Source organism: Nothobranchius furzeri, chromosome 4 (genome assembly GCF_043380555.1).
Source record: "Nothobranchius furzeri strain GRZ-AD chromosome 4, NfurGRZ-RIMD1, whole genome shotgun sequence".
Taxonomy (NCBI): domain Eukaryota; kingdom Metazoa; phylum Chordata; class Actinopteri; order Cyprinodontiformes; family Nothobranchiidae; genus Nothobranchius; species Nothobranchius furzeri.
The window spans coordinates 68,981,917-69,000,349 of record NC_091744.1 but is presented as its reverse complement, the minus strand read 5'-3'; the positions used below and the strand labels follow the sequence as shown (position 1 = coordinate 69,000,349).

Genomic DNA, 18,433 nt, shown 5'->3' with positions numbered 1-18,433 from the left:
AATTAAATACTCAAAAAGACACTTTTAAGTTTAAACTAGTTGAAAATGATGCCGTTTGGCAGGATGGATTACACATGTCGGAGTAATCCGAGTACTCTACAGCAGAACAGAGTCCAGATTTAAAGGGTAACATTTGATCACGAGTAGGTGGTCTTAGCCCACTTCAAAACGAGGAAAACAAACAAAAACAGAGAAGATCCTCGCTCCTCCATTCCAGTAACACTCTGAGGAGTAAAGTGAATAGTGTCTCAGCAACCTGTGGACCCAGCTGAGCAGTATTTGGGTCTGCTTTGAGTCTTTTGGTCCAGTTGTGTTGCACCCTGCTGAGGGTGGAGGGCGGTTACTATGACAGTCCCTGTGATCGGTCGTAATCCGCGATCAGGCCTTTGATATGCGACAGTTTCTTATGGAGATACTCGCACCGCTTCTTCTCTTCCTGATACCCAGGAAACTTCTGGAGAATAAAAAAATAAAAAAATGCAATTTATTTATCACATCAGGCACCTAAAAGTCAGTTTACAGGTTCAAAATTTCAAAAGTTCTTACTTTCTTGTACTTTCTGTACTTCTGTAGTATTTGCTCCTCCATAAGCTGAAGAAACGAGAGAAAAGGGGGTTAGACCTGGGGTTATTTTTGTTGTATCCACTAGACTCTCTGTACAGTCGGTACCTTGTACTCCTGTGTTCCCGGAGAGAGCGTGTTGATCTTTGAGCCCAACTGTACAAACATTTCTGTGATCGCTCCGATCCGGTCGTGGAGAGCTCTGTATTCATCGTACTCGGCACAAAAGTCGTCGTTATACTGCTGACGCTGCCCCAGCAACGTTATGGCCGTGTATTTTCTGACAAACAAGAAAAAAAAAAAAACATTACTTTTATTTTCAAAATAATAAGGTCTGAAGGTCTGAAGAGGCCAGGCTGTTTTTCAGTACTTCCACTAGAGGGCGCTGCACACTTTCTGATTAAAGGGCATGGGTGTTAACCAGATGTAAAAATATAAGACATGAGGCTTTTTTAAGTTTTTCGCAGCTCATTTTGCGACTCGTCCCTCAGTTATTTAAACGTTTGCAGATAAAACTCAACTTAAAAAAAACAGGCTTGTTTATTTTTCTCTAAACTTCTAGATCCCGATAACTGACCTAGAATCAGTTAGTTACTGAATGTGGGAGCATGCTAAGTGTATTTAATCTTACATTAAATAGTCGGGAAGTTCCTCTGCTGGTGTTTTCTGTCCATCGCGCTCTGCAGCTGGATAAAACAGAAACAAACATGGAAGGAAAAATGTTTTAGCACAGTCTGCCAGTAGATGTGATGATGTGTCCATTATAGCAAGGCTAAGAGTCGTTTAACACAGTCACAGATAAGAGATTCAGTCCAGGGCAGGCTGTGATGTCAGCGGTAAAGCTGCCTGCTGACTTGATGGACCATAGGTCATCCAGCTGTTCTACAGTCAATCATCAACAGGCTGAAAGGAGTCAGTGTCACGGCCTTCGCTGCTTTGACTGAATGAGAGGATGAAATGTGTTAAATTAGGTCTGAAAGGGTTTTATTGACTTTTACCTTTGAAGTTTTCTTGGTTGTGCTTCAGGTCTGGACTCGTCTCTATCCAGTTGGGTTTTAAGCACTCTCGTTCCTTGTCTTTGTGTTTTTTGGACCTTTTCTTTTTAAGATGACCGTTGGCAAGATGCTGTTCAGTGCACGCGGAGGCGTCGCTGTGTGGGGGCTTAGTGCTAGGCGAAGTGGGAGCTGCTTCTGTCCGCTCTAGTTGGGAAAAACGCGATGATGAGTTGAGTTTGTGTGGTGAGTCCAGGCCATTGGGGCTGCCTTGAAGGTGATTGTTGCTTTTGTTGAACTCGGTTTTGATTTGTGCACAAGAGTTTTCATGGCTGAAGGAACTACGGGCCCCGTTGGCGCCACAGTCGATGTGAGAGGGTGACTGCAGGGGCAGACAGTCTTCTGACCGCCTTTGCTTTTTGGGGGTTTGAATGTTGGATGGGTCCAAGGCGAGTGGGCGTTTCTAGAGGAAATAAAGAGAGAAAAAAAATTAAGAAAAATGACCAAATAAATGCTAAGTTTTTAAAACACATGCAAAAATGTCCCATTTATGTTAGATTATGCTGAATTCATTTTCTTATTGAGAGACGTTTAGACTGGCATCCTCTTTCATGCCTGTGATGAAGATCAAGCTATAAAAACCATATCTCACATAAACATGTTAAAGATTTAATCTTGCAGCTAATTATAGAACAAGGAAGTAGAGGGGTGGAACACAAATACAACAAACAGGGAGGGGGGTGGGGGTGTTCCTTGGACTTTTTCCAGAATGCAATATGATGACCGTCTCAGCAGAGAGAAGGTGTGGTGGAAAACAACGATTCTCCTCAACCAGGTGAGAAAAAGATCAAATCTCCTGCAGCTACTTGTTGTGTAGAGATGGAATAATGTGAGGAAACGTTCTGTTTGACTACCGTAACTTAACTGCTTTATCAGGATCAGTCAAGCGAGTCGGAGGACATGTCTAGAAAATATCTCGTAATAAGCCACTCCCTCCTAATGCTCACTCACCACATCCATTGAAGAAACCCACAATGGTAGGTCAAGAATTAGGTCACTCACTCACTCACACACACACACACACACACACATACACGCATGCACTCACACACCTGTGTTGTTGGAGTCCAGCTAAAATTGCACTAATTTAATTTGTTTTTTCAAAACCAGTAATACACTCTAAATTTATAGTTTATTTCTTGTTTGATAACAGGCTAATGGGTAATTCCCAATCAATCTGATTTATCTTTATCATACAGAACATTAAAATGATGCTGGTCTTTGCTTCCGGTGTTCTGACAGATTATGTGCATGCGCACACATTCGCATTCATCTAAACGCCCGCTTTTTTCTGAGGAGTTGTCAGTTCAGCATACAAACGACAGTCATACAAAGTGTATGATGATCTGACAGGTAAATTGACCCTCCAAAGTGTCATACATCGTAAAAATGCATGGTGATCTGACAGCATATGCTTGTGTGACAAACTTGGGCTGTCAGATTTGTTGTAAAACATGTACGTCAATCTCACAACGTATGGTGACTGGACTAAACGTATGGTCACTGGATCTAAACTTGTTTATTTCCCACAACTCTGAACCTTTTTAATTCCAGTAAGGGCTATTTTTAGGCTAAACGTATAATTGCACGAGGAAACCAGAAGGTTACTTGATGAAGAGGAAGTGCCCCATCCTTGGTCTTGAAGGAAAAAATGGAGGAAGGAGACAAATGTGCTGCTTGACTAATTACCACAGAGAGATTCTTGGCAGGGCTGAGTCGTGATGGCGAGTCCCCAGAGAGAGTCTTGTGGAACGACTGGTTGGACTGGGGGCTCCTTAACTGGCTACTGTGGGGTGGCTGAAGTTTCCTGGGGAAAGATTTAGAGCACAGCACCGTGGGTTAGACAGTGACTTGGAGGTAAATGGTCTGTAAAGCCAAACAGGAAGAGGCCGCATGTCAGTCATGCAGTCATGGAGTTTACTTTGGTAGGTCTGTCTATGTGCAACAGGATGAGTGATTACTATTGTGAAAAAGTAAACCTTTCCAGGAGAGAATTATGCAACTAGCTGTCAGCTCCCAGCAGCCAAACGCTTACTGGTAAGAACAATGGCAGCAGATTTAACCCTGAATGGCCAAACCCAGTTTTCTGTTAATCTGCTTCCTACAGCTCCTTCCTTTAACAGATGCTGTGTGCAGAACGGCTTTATAAAGACAGATTTTAATATTTCCTGGTTAAAATGACTTTATTGTATTTGGAAATCTGCCAGCAGGACTGGCTCTTTTTCCAGAATGCTGGTGAAGCACATAGTTTGCATGTTTACTGGCAGCCTGAATAGACGTACGAGGTGAGGAAGGTCGTGCTGAAAAGCTCAGCAGTTTGGCAGCATGGTGCAGCGAAACGTTTTCATGCTTTGATGCGTCGACTATGAGATTTATCGGTGCAGAGGGGCAGCCGTTTTAGAGGCTCCACTTTTAAATGATCTCAGCGGACGTCCACATTAATAAACCGGCCTTTTGTCTTGAAATCGGTTCACTGACTGTGCATTTATCTCTGCGCGATCTATTATGAGTCCTGTTTAACACTCCATGTGTGTGCTATCATAATGTAGCTAACGCATTTGCCAAAAAGACACCTATGAGGAACTATATAGGAAATTGTCATATTTTCAGTTTTTTTTGTGCAAGAAAAATAAAAATAAACCCTTTAGCATTTTTTGACTGACTTCCTTTTTACCTGATCAGAAGCCTGTTTATGAGCTGCTTCTCCTCTTCTAGATATCCAGGCCAGTCTCTCTGGACTTGTCTGTACAGCTCATCCTTCAGAGAATAGCTGTGGTCTTTAGGATTCAGTTTACCAACCTGAAACACCAACAAGTCCCCCAAATATTAGAAAATACACACAGAAATGACTGCAGATGGAAACAAAAAAGGTCATGTGAAGTTATAAAAGCACCAAAACCTTTTCTTTCCCCCCTCGACACAGTGATTCTGTTTGGTTTCTGTCGACACGTGCCCAAAACCAACAACCCTGCTCTTTCAATTCTGAAAGTAGTCCCAGCAGGAATCACCCCACCCTTCTTCTGTCAAAACACAATCTTCTCATCCAAAGATAATTAAAGCATAGCACTAATTACAGTTACCAGTGATTGCACAGGTTCCCACTTGATGACTGTAGTGACACACTCAAACATTGTGAACACAGGAAATGTGCCTAAAAGACATCTAGGTAGGTGATGCTAACGCAACGTTTTCAGCTCCACTGCACTCCTTTGATGACTCAGATCAGTTTCAGACTCTGAAAATAATCAAAATTTGCTATTTCCTTTCTAATTGCATCAATATCGGGGAATCTGTGTGCAACGCAATCCACCAGATGCTCACCTCGTCTAGGACTGAGGCCAGATCAACCTTGTCTTTTGGACTGGCCCGCTCCCGCTCCAGCCACAGGAGCACCTCGGGCTTCCTGTAGGGCTTCAAGGCCAGGAGGTGAATGATGCGGTCCCGTAGAGGTCGGTGTACCACAGGGCCTGAAATCAGGCTTCTCTTGTTGCTGGGGGAGTGCTTGTTAATGCCGTCGGAGCCCGATACCAGAGCTGGTTTTCTCTGGACTTTCACACACTTACCTACAATCGAAACGGAAACGACAAAACTGTTTAAACTTTTGAGACAAATTAGTGAAAAGGGAAGTTTTTTTTTGTTTGTTTTTTTAACAGAGAGATCTACTAAACAAAACCGGAAAAGAGCTTTAAAATGATCTGATAACAGGGTTTACAAACGCTGAAAGCATCCAGTAAAAAGCACAGCGAGCATATCATTCCTAATCCAGTCCTCGGGGCAGATATACAAATCACACCCTCAATTTAAAAGGCATGCCTGCACATGAGAGACAGCGAGACAATGCTCCTCATTATTACTGTATCTCTCTCTTCTCATGCAGTCAACTTTGTGAAATTTTGTGTGTGACTGATAAGACTGCAGCTGCTGCCCACTTTGAGAGAGCACTTTACATGCACAAACACGTGAAGAAGGGCGCTGTGCTCGTGCACCTCTCGCTGTCCATGTGCAGAGGCCGTGGAGAGAGACCTTGTCTGCCTTTATGTAAACAGAAAAGTGTAGCAATTACAGGGAAGCCATTTCTTCCTGCTGCAGAACAGACTTCTCATAGCTCAATAGATTTGTGATGTCTATCAGATTAACGCGCTTTATAATTTATTAGCAAAGATGACCTTCGTTTGCAGCTCTGGCATTAAAAGCAGGTGAGTGGTAGGGATTCCTTAAAGTTATGAGCACTAAAACAGCATCTAGTTGTTTTTGGACTATTTCTATAGTCTCTGGCAGAACAACCTGCACTGCAACATTCTAGACAAGCAGCGACAGGAGCCTCCGCTTCATTGTGACAAACTTGGTGGTAATTTTCAAAAGTCTTTGTTGTACTTTCCCACCTGACGTATGACAGCAAGTCAGGATTTAACATGTTGCATGTTGTTTTTACGAGACGTAGACAATTCATATTTAAAAATAAACAACTTGGTTCCAGGTGTGCTCATATTTCTGCAGCCTGGTGGTCAACTCTTAATTTTTTTTTCTGCTGAATGCAACCAAACATGAAATCACACATTATTATCTAAATGCTGGACGTTTTTCCACTTTCAACCTGTAATTGTGAATTGGTGCGGCAGAGACACATTTCCTGATAAGTTTATCATTACTGCATCGTAAAAAGATGGAAAGTTACCACAAAACAACTGTGCACTCCCCGCAGCACGTGGCTCATGCTGTGAGCTGTAAACCTTTTTTTTCTCTCTTCTTCTCAGAGAAGTTAGGGGCGTTAACATGCATGGGAAGAGATGTTTAAATTGGAATGTCCGGTCTAGGAGTTTCAGGTGTTTTTCAACATTTACAGAGTTTATTGTGAATAAAATCCTCACAGCGACATAAAAGCTGGTTTCGAGATCCACTCTAACATAAAAATATGGCTTTTTTCTAGTATGTTCTATTGAATAAATAAACTAAATTAGCAGCACAGTACTAACAGCAAAAGCAATATGCTTAATAGTGAAATGGAGACACGAAGCACAGATAGCTCCAGGTTATGCAAGTCAACACGATGAGCTGTATTTTGTAGAACAATTTAAGCAAATTGAAATTAATTGAATTTCAAGTCACTGTAATTAAATTTTTGCTAAAGCCTCATCAGCATCAACACGTTCAGGCGGATTTCTGCGAAACTCAATCACATTAATAGAACTGGCGGGCAAGTCGGGGGCAAGTCTGAGCAATCTGGTGAACATATAAGCAACATTGTGAGAAAAAGAAGTATTACTCATACAGAAATAACTGCGATAAAGCTCTTTACTGTGAGGGGATGACTTTCACTTTACGAGGTATTTGCTAACGGGGGATAGAGAGAGGCAACAGTCTGGGTGTTTCCTGAGTAAAAAAAGAAAACATACTTGGCCCTGGTTTGATTTCGATTGCTGTTCGGCTCCAGATGTCCTTTTCCACCTGAGACATGCGCTCCCGGGTCGTTTGGTACGAGTCGTCTGTGGCACAAACTGTGATTTTGTCTTGAATGCTGCCCTGGCTCTCCAGGTGATCCCTGCCTTCCCTGTGTGGAAGGAAAACTTATGAGAGGCTCAGCTCAGTTAGCTCAACATTTATCTGAAAAGGGAAAAAAACATTGTGTTTATTTTAAATGCTTAAATGTGTTGAGCACTTGTTTAATCAATGCATTTGCAGTGGTCTCTAGTAGGAATGAATGCCTTGTAAGTCGTACTCTGGGAGGAAAAGCCCAGAAGTGCTTGTGTCAGCACAGAGGAGTTAGCTGGAGGAAAGAGTGGCAGAACATGGCTTATCTCCTGATATTTTATACATCTCGCCTTTGGTTGGCTAACAGCATCAAAACTCTACCAATGACTCTGTTTGCTTGGCAACGTTGATGATTTCCACAAATAACACAAGTCTGGAGGAGTTCTGCTGTGTTGTGGAATTGCTAATGCTAACGGTTAGCTTCTACTAGCCAAGACATTTTCTGCTGTCTCCTGGACGCTAAACCAACAACAGCCTTCCTCGTTGTGAGTCAAGATGTGTGAGTCCATGAATGTTAAGGGACAGTGTGAGGTTGATCTGCCAGGATTTTCAAATCCTAGAGTTTCACAGTCAATTTTCTGTCAGAAGCTAATGCAGCAGTTAGGTTAGGGAGACTATTTTCATGTTCAGCCTCCATGAAAAACTCAGTGATTGGTTATAATAAAAAAATAATCATCAAATAATGTTTTTTCAGTGTTCCACACCTTAAATTAAACACAACGTTTATTGTTTCCATGCGTAGTTTGTTGTCCTGTTTCTGAAGTGGAGTGCTCAAAAAGCCAAAAGAAGAATAAAAAGCTGCTATATTCTTAAACCAGTTTGTTACTGGACCGTAGCTGTTGTAGTCAAATAGCAAGGTAAGCTTTAGGGGGAGTTTCCAAAAGGTCTAGAAACATTTGTGGGAGTGGTTCATTTGCTTACGCAAGTCTCGAGGGCCTCACTGTTGTGCCGTTTGATATTTAAACGTTAAAAAAAATTTGCCAGACAAATTTCCTCCCAATAGTCGTCACCTGAAACCCATCTCTATGAGACAAGGGGTTCATGACCACATTTTGAATAAAGTAAATTGCAGAAAACTGGCTAAATTAAGACACTTTGTGACTGAATAGGAAACAAAAACTTGCATCAATGTGGAGCAAATATCAGATATTTATTTGGAGTTATGACAAGTGCAGAGGCATCTTGTGAGCACCAAACTGCTCTTTGACTCTACGCAACTGTTTGTTGTCACACCTTTGAGATGTGGTGTGACAGCCTGTAGGTATTACCGCCGCTAAATTTGGCCTCATGGTGTCCATTGTTGTGAGGGTGAGGAGGGAGAGTGAGGTCAGTATCTGGTCAAGCCCTGTGGTCTCAGCCTGACACCGGGTTTACTTCAAATTCCGTTTGTGGTCGACAGTGGAAAGAGTTACTGCTTACCCTGAGACGTACTGGTGAATGCAGTCAAAGCTGGACTGAGGCTTGTCTTTGCTGTCACTCGATAGGTAAAACGAGAAGACCCTGAATCCCTCTGGAGACTCGGGGCTCGGCGCTGGGATCTTTATGAACTATACATGACAAACAGATACACAAAACAACAATTTTCAATCTGTAAGAGACATTTCTTGGTGGTTTAATATATGCATAGAATGAAAGCAGCAGTAAGTATTTAACTAAGTGAACAGTTAATGTTTAACATTTAGGAATTTCAGTCTAAATCCGCAAGCTTTGCTATTTTGAGCGGCGGTTATGTAATAAGTGTGTTTTATCGCTCACAGAATCTGCCTGAACTGAAATGTCTCAAAAGTAAAGAAAACCTATGAGCACAAGTTTTTTTTATGCTTCCCAGTCCAATAAATGCCACCTAAATAATCCGCCATGCGGGCTGAGCCACTAAGTTAGCAAGGCACCTCCCAGGTCAAAGACGATGACCTCGTGTGTCGGGACAGAATCCTGTCTGAAGGTCGAAAAAACAAAAACGCACAGGAAGGCCTTTTAGATTCCTTCTGCTCGTTGCTTCCTCACGGTAAAAAAAACAACAAAAAAACAACAACAACAGCACAAAGTCGATCTCTGTTAGTGAGCCGTTACATAAAATGACCTAAAAACCCACTTCCAGTAAAAGGATAGTTGAACATAGAAAGTCATTAACCCACAGGTAATATGTCCTTTAAAGCACGCTGGGTGGTGGCTTGCCTCTACGTCGCCTGCAGCTGTGTCTCAGCCTGAAAACGAACACTTTTTCCAATCGATGGCGTGTCCCAGATTTACAAAAGCATGCTCAAACCCAAGTTTGTTTTAAACTGTAAACGACCCATTTAGCTAAATCTTGTGTGTGATTTATCAGCAAGCCTTGTGTCTGACGGCACTGCACCCCCCACCCCTGGCAGATGTGATAGGCAGGACTTTAGCTGTCACAAATGCCCAGTCATGCAGCAAAGCCATAAGCATTTTTTTGCAACTGCGAGCCAATCAACAGCCTCCTTTCCTTGACACCCCTCCTCCCCTTTAAAACCCAACGCATGCCATTCACCCTGCCCCCCACCCGCCTCCAGCTTTCCTTCATGTGCACAAGTCCACCCATGTCAACACAAAACGCAAAGCTGCACAGGATGGGGACACTTAAGACACAGCTGACCATTAATTTTGACCTATTTATGTCAGGCTGTTACAATTATGCAGTAAAGTGGAGTCATACGTGTGTCTCTTGAGGTTTTTATGGTAATTGAGACCCATAAAAAAAATAAAACCCTCAACAAGCAAATGCACTAAAAGAAATAAGCCACGATCTCAAAATATATTAATACTTTAAAAGGTTTAAGTCAAATCTGCCATGAAGGATGTAAGGATTCAGTGAAACTAGTTTCAAATGAGAGGGAGGTTAAATCAAAGCTTTGTGAGAACATGAAAGTGCACATTTAGCATTGCAATAGTGCCACCACGTCCCATCTTTCAGGGACAGCAGCCGTTTCAGACCCCCTCCAGACATGCATTATATGTGCATGTCACCCCGATCCATGCCACCGTGCACACTTCATATTCTAATTCTAATCAATGTCACTCAGGTCAGACTGTTCAGAGGTCGAAGCCCCTCCCAACCACCACTTTATTCACAGCTTCCTTCTCAGGCTTCATAACCATATGCCATTTAACCCGTCCGTTCCCAGATCCTCAACTAGCACCTCTTTATCTGATCCCAGATCAGTCTGTTGCCCTGAAAGTGGTGAGTGAGTAACAGATGACTACATGATACCTGAACCACAGAGGAAAAGGTTTGATCTGATGGTTAGCAGCCGGTGCACAGACTGAACAGAGCAGAGTAAACTGACCTAGAATAAATGTCATGTAAGTGCTTTAATTACCTTGCTATGACTTTTTACAAAGTAAAACCAAAACTATTTTTTAATGTTAGCATGTTGGTATACAAGTGACTTATAAAGTATATGATAAATGTGAAAATGCATGACCTTTTCCTCACATTTCTCATAACTGCACGGACACATATCAAACTACTTCTGACTCATCAACACTGAGGAATGAAGGTGGTTTTATATAGAAACTTAAATGTTAAAAAACTGAAACAGTGATACTATTTTTTTAAAGTTTTTATAAATGTCCATGTATATATATTTTTTGCCTTAATCTGATCCAGGTTCTATTGTATTTAGTTGAACTGGACTTGTTTGCCTTTTTCTTCAGTACACTAAGGAGATTTTTTTTGTTTAGAATTTGAATTTTATAAATAAACAGAAATGAACGATTTAAACTTTTACAAGAAATGTCACAACGAACTCACTCAAGTTGTGGCAGCCCACTTTAGTTCTTGACCCAAACAAGAGTTCCTGAGATGGTGTCCAGAAATAAGTGCAAATTATTGCTAATAGCTTCTTTTATAAATAAAACAAAACATTGCCAGATGAGTGCCAAATGAGTTGGTTGTTGCAACTATGTGTTTTTTTTTTCATTACCCCCCTTTAAAAAAAAACAATAGCTGTGATCACGCATCTATGATGGGGCGTTAGTTAGAAGCTGATGTTTGGGAACCACGTCTGTAAGGTAATTTCTTTATGTGAGAGAACAACTGTGCAGAACCCATAATTGCAGCTTTTTAGTGCAACCCTCCACAGCTGTATCCATAATCCTATTACCTGGTTGATCTGTGTTATTTTCGTTGCATACCAGCAGCTAGTCGAGCCAACTCAGCAGATGTAGTGTAGTGTCAACAGCCAGACGTTTACAGATTACAACTATCAGCACCACAGAATACACTAATCATCACAGCCAACCTTTTATCATCTCACCATCCACCCTGACGGGATCAGCTCTGACATTTCATTTATTTAATCAACGGTGCATCATCAGCAAACAGGTTTGTTAGCCTGAAGGTCAAGCAGTAGGTGTGGATTTACATAAAGTCAGTGAGTCACAGGGATTTCCATATGGAGCTTTGGCCCCCACGATCCCTTAGAGGCAATGAGGGTCTGTGAATGATGTGTGTGTTGCCTTTTTATCTCATTTAGGTAAAGCTTATATCCTTCCATCAGTCCCTCTATCACAGGAAAAATGAAGCTGTGAAAATATGCAAAACTTCACTTTTCATCAACTGGAAAAGCAACATTTAAGACACAACTAGTAAGTCAGGATTACTAGCCAGCGCTTTGGGAGATGTTCAGCTGCAGCGCCCCTAGGTCGAATGCTGTGTGTACATGTTACAAACTACATGAGTTTCTCTAAGAGCTGAAGCTGCACATTGTTTATATTTAAATCTCGCACTGCACACATTTAAGAAGTCCCCTTTTTATATCCTAAAGATGTAATTAAAAGTAGAAAAGAAACATCAGTTTTAAGGTGTTTGCTTATTTAAAAAAAAAAAATATATATATATATATATATATATATATAGCTTTTTGGCTAAAACTGCAGTTTTAAAATTTAAATATTTCCAGCATATTTATTATTCCAATGTAAACATTATCATTGATTATTAAACTAAGTACTACCGCATTTGCATTCTTCTTCCAGCTCATAATGAAATTAAAAATTCATTAAATTGCCTTTGCGTTACATTATAATTAACTAATAATGAATATTGATGGTTTAATCCGATGTTTATTATGCAGAAAGAAACTTAATTGGCATTTATCCAGATCAGAGTGGCACATCAGCAACATGTGTCAGTTTATTATTTGCAGTAATTCTCATTATCACAACACAAGTTTAGTAAAACTGTTGGACTGTTACAATCAGAGCTACCAAATGTTAACACCCCCACCCCGTTCCCCCATACGTGTGCACAGGCTAATACAATAACTGCCTCTGTGGCTGCAGCCCAGCCACATCTGCTAATCCTGGCCTCGTGTGTTTGGAGATGTCAAATACTTTCAAGCTGTTAGAAGGTGTGAGCTGGGCTGGAACAGAAAATCCCTGCAGGGGGGCTCAGCAGTCGAACAAGTACTAGGGTCAATATTGCTGCATCTTGGTAAAACTTCATCTGTAACTTCTTCTTTCAGCAATCCTAAACTGTTCTCTCTGGTCAGAATAAAAGTTCTTCTTGATTCGAAGAGACAGTAAATGATGTGAGCTACTTTTTGCCAGAGCTCTGCTTTGCTGAATAAAGGCCAAACATCTGCAGGGAAAAGATGAGAGGATAGTTTGACTCTGCTGTGCAGAAAGAAAGCTCTGGTGTTTGTCATGGCAGCACAGAGACGGGAGCATGGAAATGTGATTTACCCTGAAGTCTTAGCCTCCTGCTCCTGTGTAGTGACACTAGTTACCATTGTCTTCTCATCTGAGCCTACTCAGCCATAGCTGCTCTGTGAGTTGCCCGTCTTTTGTTCTAGCTCTCTCCCCACAAAGCTGTGTGCAATGCCCTGATCGGGCTGCCTGGATTATTCATGAACAGCAGGGACGTGTCTCTGTGTGTTGCTGGGTGGTAAAGGGAGGGATAGAAGGTTTGGGTGTGTGTGCACGGATGCGATAGGGGTGGCAGTGACTCCCAGTGGAGTCGGTGCATTAAAGATGGCCCCAAGATATTCTTCCTCTAGGAATGTGCAACCAAGTATGCAGAGGTGGAGGGCAATTATGGCTGAAGTATGCATTCTCAGATCAATCTGTATTATTTACTTAGCTTTCCAAATGGCAGACAAATGATCTAATAAGGATCAGAAGGGTTTTTATGTTTCTGATGGAAGGAAACATTCAACTAAAGTTTGCTATCCAGCAAGTGCATTGGTGTTGGGTATCATTAAACAGCAATTGGCCCCAGTCACTGTTCTCCAGCACCAATCATGATCTACAACTCGTCTGCATATCCGAATTAAAAACAAAACACGTGGCCACAAAGCTGTGCTTTCAAAGACCTTGGATGTGATGCTTGAGGATCTATTCATTGAAGGGGGTTGGTAGATATAGGAAAAGCAAAAGGAGAAGGAGGATGGAGGGGGGGACGCAAATTAGTGCAGGGATATGGGGATAGGCAACTGTCGAACATCCCCCAAGGTACTGCCTGTTATGCCAGGCAGAATCTGTCTTTTTTCAAAGAGGCTTGTCAACCTCAACAAATGCTCGCTGTCTCCCAGCCCTCCACACTTCCCCCTCTTCATAGGTGCATTCCTCTTTAGACATGGATGGCTGAAGATGGCACCAATTATATCCTACAGAACTGTTGGAAATGGATTCAGTTTATTGCAGAGTATACATTTTCAACACACGTGCAACTTGGTTTTCTTTCAGATATATTTGCATTAGATGGTGACTAGGGTTGTCACGGTAACTGGTGTAGCGGTAAACCCTGGTAAAAAAGTTGATAATAATAACAACCGTCTTGTTTTCTAAAAAAGATATTATCTCAGTGGATTACCGTGGCTGCGGTGTAGACGTGGTGACCCTTACCAGCCACCGTATCATCTGCTGAAGTTGCCGGCACATGCGCACTTTGTTGTTTACAACCAAAACTTTCTTGAAGCTAAAGCTGGGCGGACACTGTGCGACTTTTTCACTCGTAGCACTCAACTTCAGCTCAAACTGTACGACTTCCTCGCAGGGCAGATCTCACGAGTCATGTGCTCACATTGTACGACCCAGTTCTCGGATGCGACCTGACTGCTCACACTGTACGTCTGGTAGCAACACGTCGGCCCTAAAAAATTTGCTAAAAATAGCAGTTTTTACACAACACGTCAGACTTTTTTGTCTTGCCCGTTGTCCTTCGGGAGTGCTGCAGGGAGACACACAGGGATTTATGGGGGTTGGATGAGGAAAACGAAATAAAGAAAGTAAATCTGTGTTTTGTGATCAGTTTAATTTGACATGAACACAACAAACACACTTTCTTGACAATCTTTTTGAGTAAAAAACCCTGTAGGAATAAAAACAAACATGTGTTATTAGGGAAATAGCGGGCGAGCGGTGTTGATGCATGATTGCGCATGCGCCGTGAGCGGTTCTGATACTTTTTGGGTCGCAGCTGCTCGCAGCACCGCTACAACAGTGCGATACCCTCACGAGGGACGAGCAAAATATCAAACACGCCGGAAGTCCGTGCGAGCTCATGATTGCTGAACGGTAGCTGGTCACAGAGTGTTAATCGCCTCTCGTAACCCCCTGTACACTACACGACGCTCAGCGCAAAACTCGCCCTGATCTTGTGGATTCTCGCACGAGTGGAAAATTGGCTCAAAAAATTTAAAACGTCGCAGTGTACGCCCAGCTTAAAGCTGAAATAATGGCCAAAGGAGGAGACGGCAGCACTCAGGAGGACATTTATTATCCCTCAAAGAAGACAAAGTGGGAAGTACGGGCATTTTTTTGATATTTGAAGAATGCCGAGGGACAGTTGATAGAAGATGGCTATCCTGTTTGCAGCACGTGCAGAAAAAGTGTCTGTGAAAGGCAGCAATGCTTCAAATCTCATGACACATCTGCATGATCGTCACCCACAACTCTACAGTCAATGCAAGGCAAGTTACCATTAGCGATTTAGCTAAAATGCATGATCTGAGGATTTGGGTTGAGGGAGAATGCAACTAGTTGCTATATTAAGCAGCCGCAGCGCTGCTGCCTGCATATAAACTGTGTAACGGACACCCCATAATGAAATGACGCTATGCATTACGGGGCTTCCAGGGGCAGATAAGAGTTGGTCTCTCTCCGAGAATAATTATGAATTTAACAATGATTACTGCCTGATGTATGGCGTACATTTTAGGACATCCTCAGGTGTCAGACTTCAGACCATGGGGGAAAAGTGTCAGGTTTCAGGAAAAACTGCATCAGGAAATATCCTCAGGTCTCAGTTGTCAGGCATCAGGTCTCAGTTGTCTGACATCGTCTGAGTCGTGGCGCTTTCGGACAACGGCAGGGGAGTCGGGACAACTGCAGTGTGTGTCCCGCATCCCAGCCTCCCCGACACCCCAGCCGTTGTCCGAAAGTGCCGGAGCCACGCCGAGCCGACCAAACTCCGTGCGCCCGTAGCTCGCTGCCCCTTTACCCTGTGCGCCCCGCCGGTTCTGAAACAGCCTGCGCCTATAAAGCGACCCCCACCCTCGACAGGGTGGGCCATGGTGACTAAGCTGTGGACAGCTGGCGGGTCCGCGGTATAGGGACTTGCGAGGTGCGGACACTGAGAGGCCCGGCGTGCTCCTCCGTCACCAGGACATCGTCTGAAAGCGCCGGAGCCACGCCGAGCCGACCCAACTTCTTGCGCCCGTAGCTCGCTGCCCTTTTACCCTGCCCCCCCCGGTCCAAACTGCCTGCACCTATAAAGCGACCCCCACCAGTTGTCAGACATCACGAGTCTTATGGTTTGACAAAATTTGGACAGAAACATACAAAAGAAAATCAAAAGATCTAAAGTGTTGCAATGGTTCTGTCAAAGTCCAAACGTCAACTTGGATGAAGCTGAAGGACTTTTAAAAAAAGGCTTCTATAAACAAACATCTCCAAAATAACAAGGTTTTATTATTTCCAGTATTTGCTGATAAATTACCTATTGAATGACTGAATTATTAGAGAAATGAAATGATGTCCAGGTTTTAAACAGTGGTTCCCATATAACACTACAACTAACTGCTGAAAAGTTCTCTTTGGCAGTGAGATCTTATAAAATGTGTTCCTAAAATATACAAAATGATTGAAAAACACAGAGGGCCTTGAACAAACAAAGGACATGGGGGTTTTATTGCCAAACACATCTGGATGAATAAAGCTGCGTGTGCTCTTTCAGAAACACATGGCACAACTTTCCTTCCCACCACTATGCCACTGGGAGAGGACGATCAATCCACATTCCTGTTTTTGTTATTCAAATTAGCTTCCAGAAAAAAAAAACGATGCATGCACATGTACACACTTGCACAGTGTAGAAGCTTATTTCCAGTGTGAGGGGAAGCAGGGATAGAGTCAGAGCAGTGATGTGTGAGATAAGAGTCCTGATGTCTCCCAAGGATTCAGCTGAGGCATGGGGTGAAATGGCACAATAATCAAGAGGGCCAGCGGGAGGGAGCGAGGCTTTGCCTTCACACACAGTCGTCATGAGAATATCTTTAAGAGGACCTCTACGTTCCCCTCATCTACACTCTGCTATCTTTATGTGGCAGCTGGGCACATAAAAGCAGACAGGGTCATAAACAGGAATCAGCCACTCTAATTCAACTTTTATCAGCAGAGATGGAGATTAAACCAACAAAACACCCAACAGAGCACAATTCAAATGTAAAGTGCATCTTCTCCAGGGATTACACTCATGTAACATGTACTCATATGAAAGCACCACGGAGAGAATATTTAAGAGTTGTGTACATTAAACACTGTCTTTACTAAAGAAGAGCAACACACAAGGAAGGCCCTTTTCCAACAAAACGGATAATGCCAACTAGCAGGCAGTGCTGCCAGAGCCCCAGAGGAAAACAAGCACTAAGATGTGAAATTCCAGGCCATGGGAACCTAGACCAGCACTGCATGTATTTCTTAATCCTCTGTGATTTCAAAGAAATTCTGAGTCTTATTTCTTACTCTAGATGCTAGTTATTGATCAGACCCTAGCAGATTTCCTTGCACAGCAGGCTTTAAAGTCCTCTCTTCTAAACTAGATCAGAAAAACAGGAAGTTGGCCCAAAAACACTGTAATTTTTTTATGTTATTTATAGTTTGCTTAGTAGAGTTTAAACGCCAGAGAGAGTTTGTGTCTTTCATTGCATGATTACAAGCTTGGCAAGACAATTTACAATAGCAGGGCTACGTGCCGCAAGGGCTGGAGAGAAACGGCAGTCGAAAAACCTCAGCATGCTATTTCTTGATAGGAGCCTTGGCCCCCGGCACCGCTGAGCCCTGGAGTGATGCCAGGACAGTGATTTGAAGAATTCCTCTGGTTTTTGTGGCCGTGCAAGTGCCCCTTTACAGGAAACGTGACTTGAGCCAGCCAGGGCAGTGATCAAAAGTAGCCAGTTGTGGGTTTTTGTGATAAAAGCTCCAGAATTGTCAGCAGTCATTGGACACTTGACCTTTTGAACCTATGTAAAGTCTGAAGGAAAAGGTTAATCTAGGAGGTAGAAACACATACCTAAATCTGTAAAGGCATCACCTTCTGACCTAGATACTGGAAACCCCTGATGCATGCCAGACTGCCATGTTCACCAACATCCTACCCCCACTAACGGCTTAATCTTGCCTCCCCCCACCACTGGTGGTTGTAGCTAGCTCATTAATACCCGATAGTCCAGCTCTGGGACTATTGTTGGAGGGGGAGGGTGCTCATGCTTGAATTCCACTAAGAAATTTGAATATGTAATGTGCTGGCTAAGATATAATCACCAAATCCTTTTCAGTGATTAGAGCCAACTTAAATTGCACTCACTTTACATCACTATACAGAAACACCCTTATAAACATGTCATTCAGCTTCAGAGATATCATGTTAAATGTTTACAAAGTTTTGCAGCAGAATTTAGGTATTTCCTGGATGAAAATGTCAGTGGTTTGCATGTCATTCCAGCATTTCCCATCTTTGATGTTTGCAGAGACGAGATGCATGGAAACATGGGGGACTCCCCAGCTACCCTATCTGACCCCCCTCCTCAGAACAATAGCCTGACCCAGTAACCTGGCTATCAGTCATGGGGGGGTTGCAGCGTACCCTGTCTATGGGACTCTTTCCAGACCTGTGTGAGCACACGGGGACAACGGTTGTGACCAAAGCACTTTCGACTATGCAATCAGCTCTTGCAGGGATTAGAACAGTGTCTTACAGACGGGTCAGATTGGGCAGTTAATATGTGGGGAGGGTGTAATACTGACTGTGTTAATCAGGCCTGACA

The 18,433-nt window shown here is 42.8% G+C and overlaps 1 protein-coding gene across 1 annotated transcript in view; it reads right to left on the bottom strand.

Moving 5' to 3' along the window:
• Window positions 1-130: 130 nt before the first annotated feature.
• The window catches only part of LOC107388803 (RNA polymerase II elongation factor ELL), a 29,149-nt gene continuing 10,846 nt past the window's right edge, over window positions 131-18,433 (bottom strand). The window contains exons 3-12 of the mRNA XM_015964512.3: window positions 8,562-8,689; window positions 7,007-7,161; window positions 4,935-5,176; window positions 4,288-4,412; window positions 3,303-3,420; window positions 1,560-2,016; window positions 1,193-1,247; window positions 670-841; window positions 547-591; window positions 131-454 (exon numbers count right to left, since the gene is read on the bottom strand). Of these exons, the coding sequence (XP_015819998.1) occupies window positions 344-454; window positions 547-591; window positions 670-841; window positions 1,193-1,247; window positions 1,560-2,016; window positions 3,303-3,420; window positions 4,288-4,412; window positions 4,935-5,176; window positions 7,007-7,161; window positions 8,562-8,689 (1,608 nt within the window). The 3' untranslated portion in view covers window positions 131-343. The remainder of the gene's footprint in view (window positions 455-546; window positions 592-669; window positions 842-1,192; window positions 1,248-1,559; window positions 2,017-3,302; window positions 3,421-4,287; window positions 4,413-4,934; window positions 5,177-7,006; window positions 7,162-8,561; window positions 8,690-18,433) is intronic.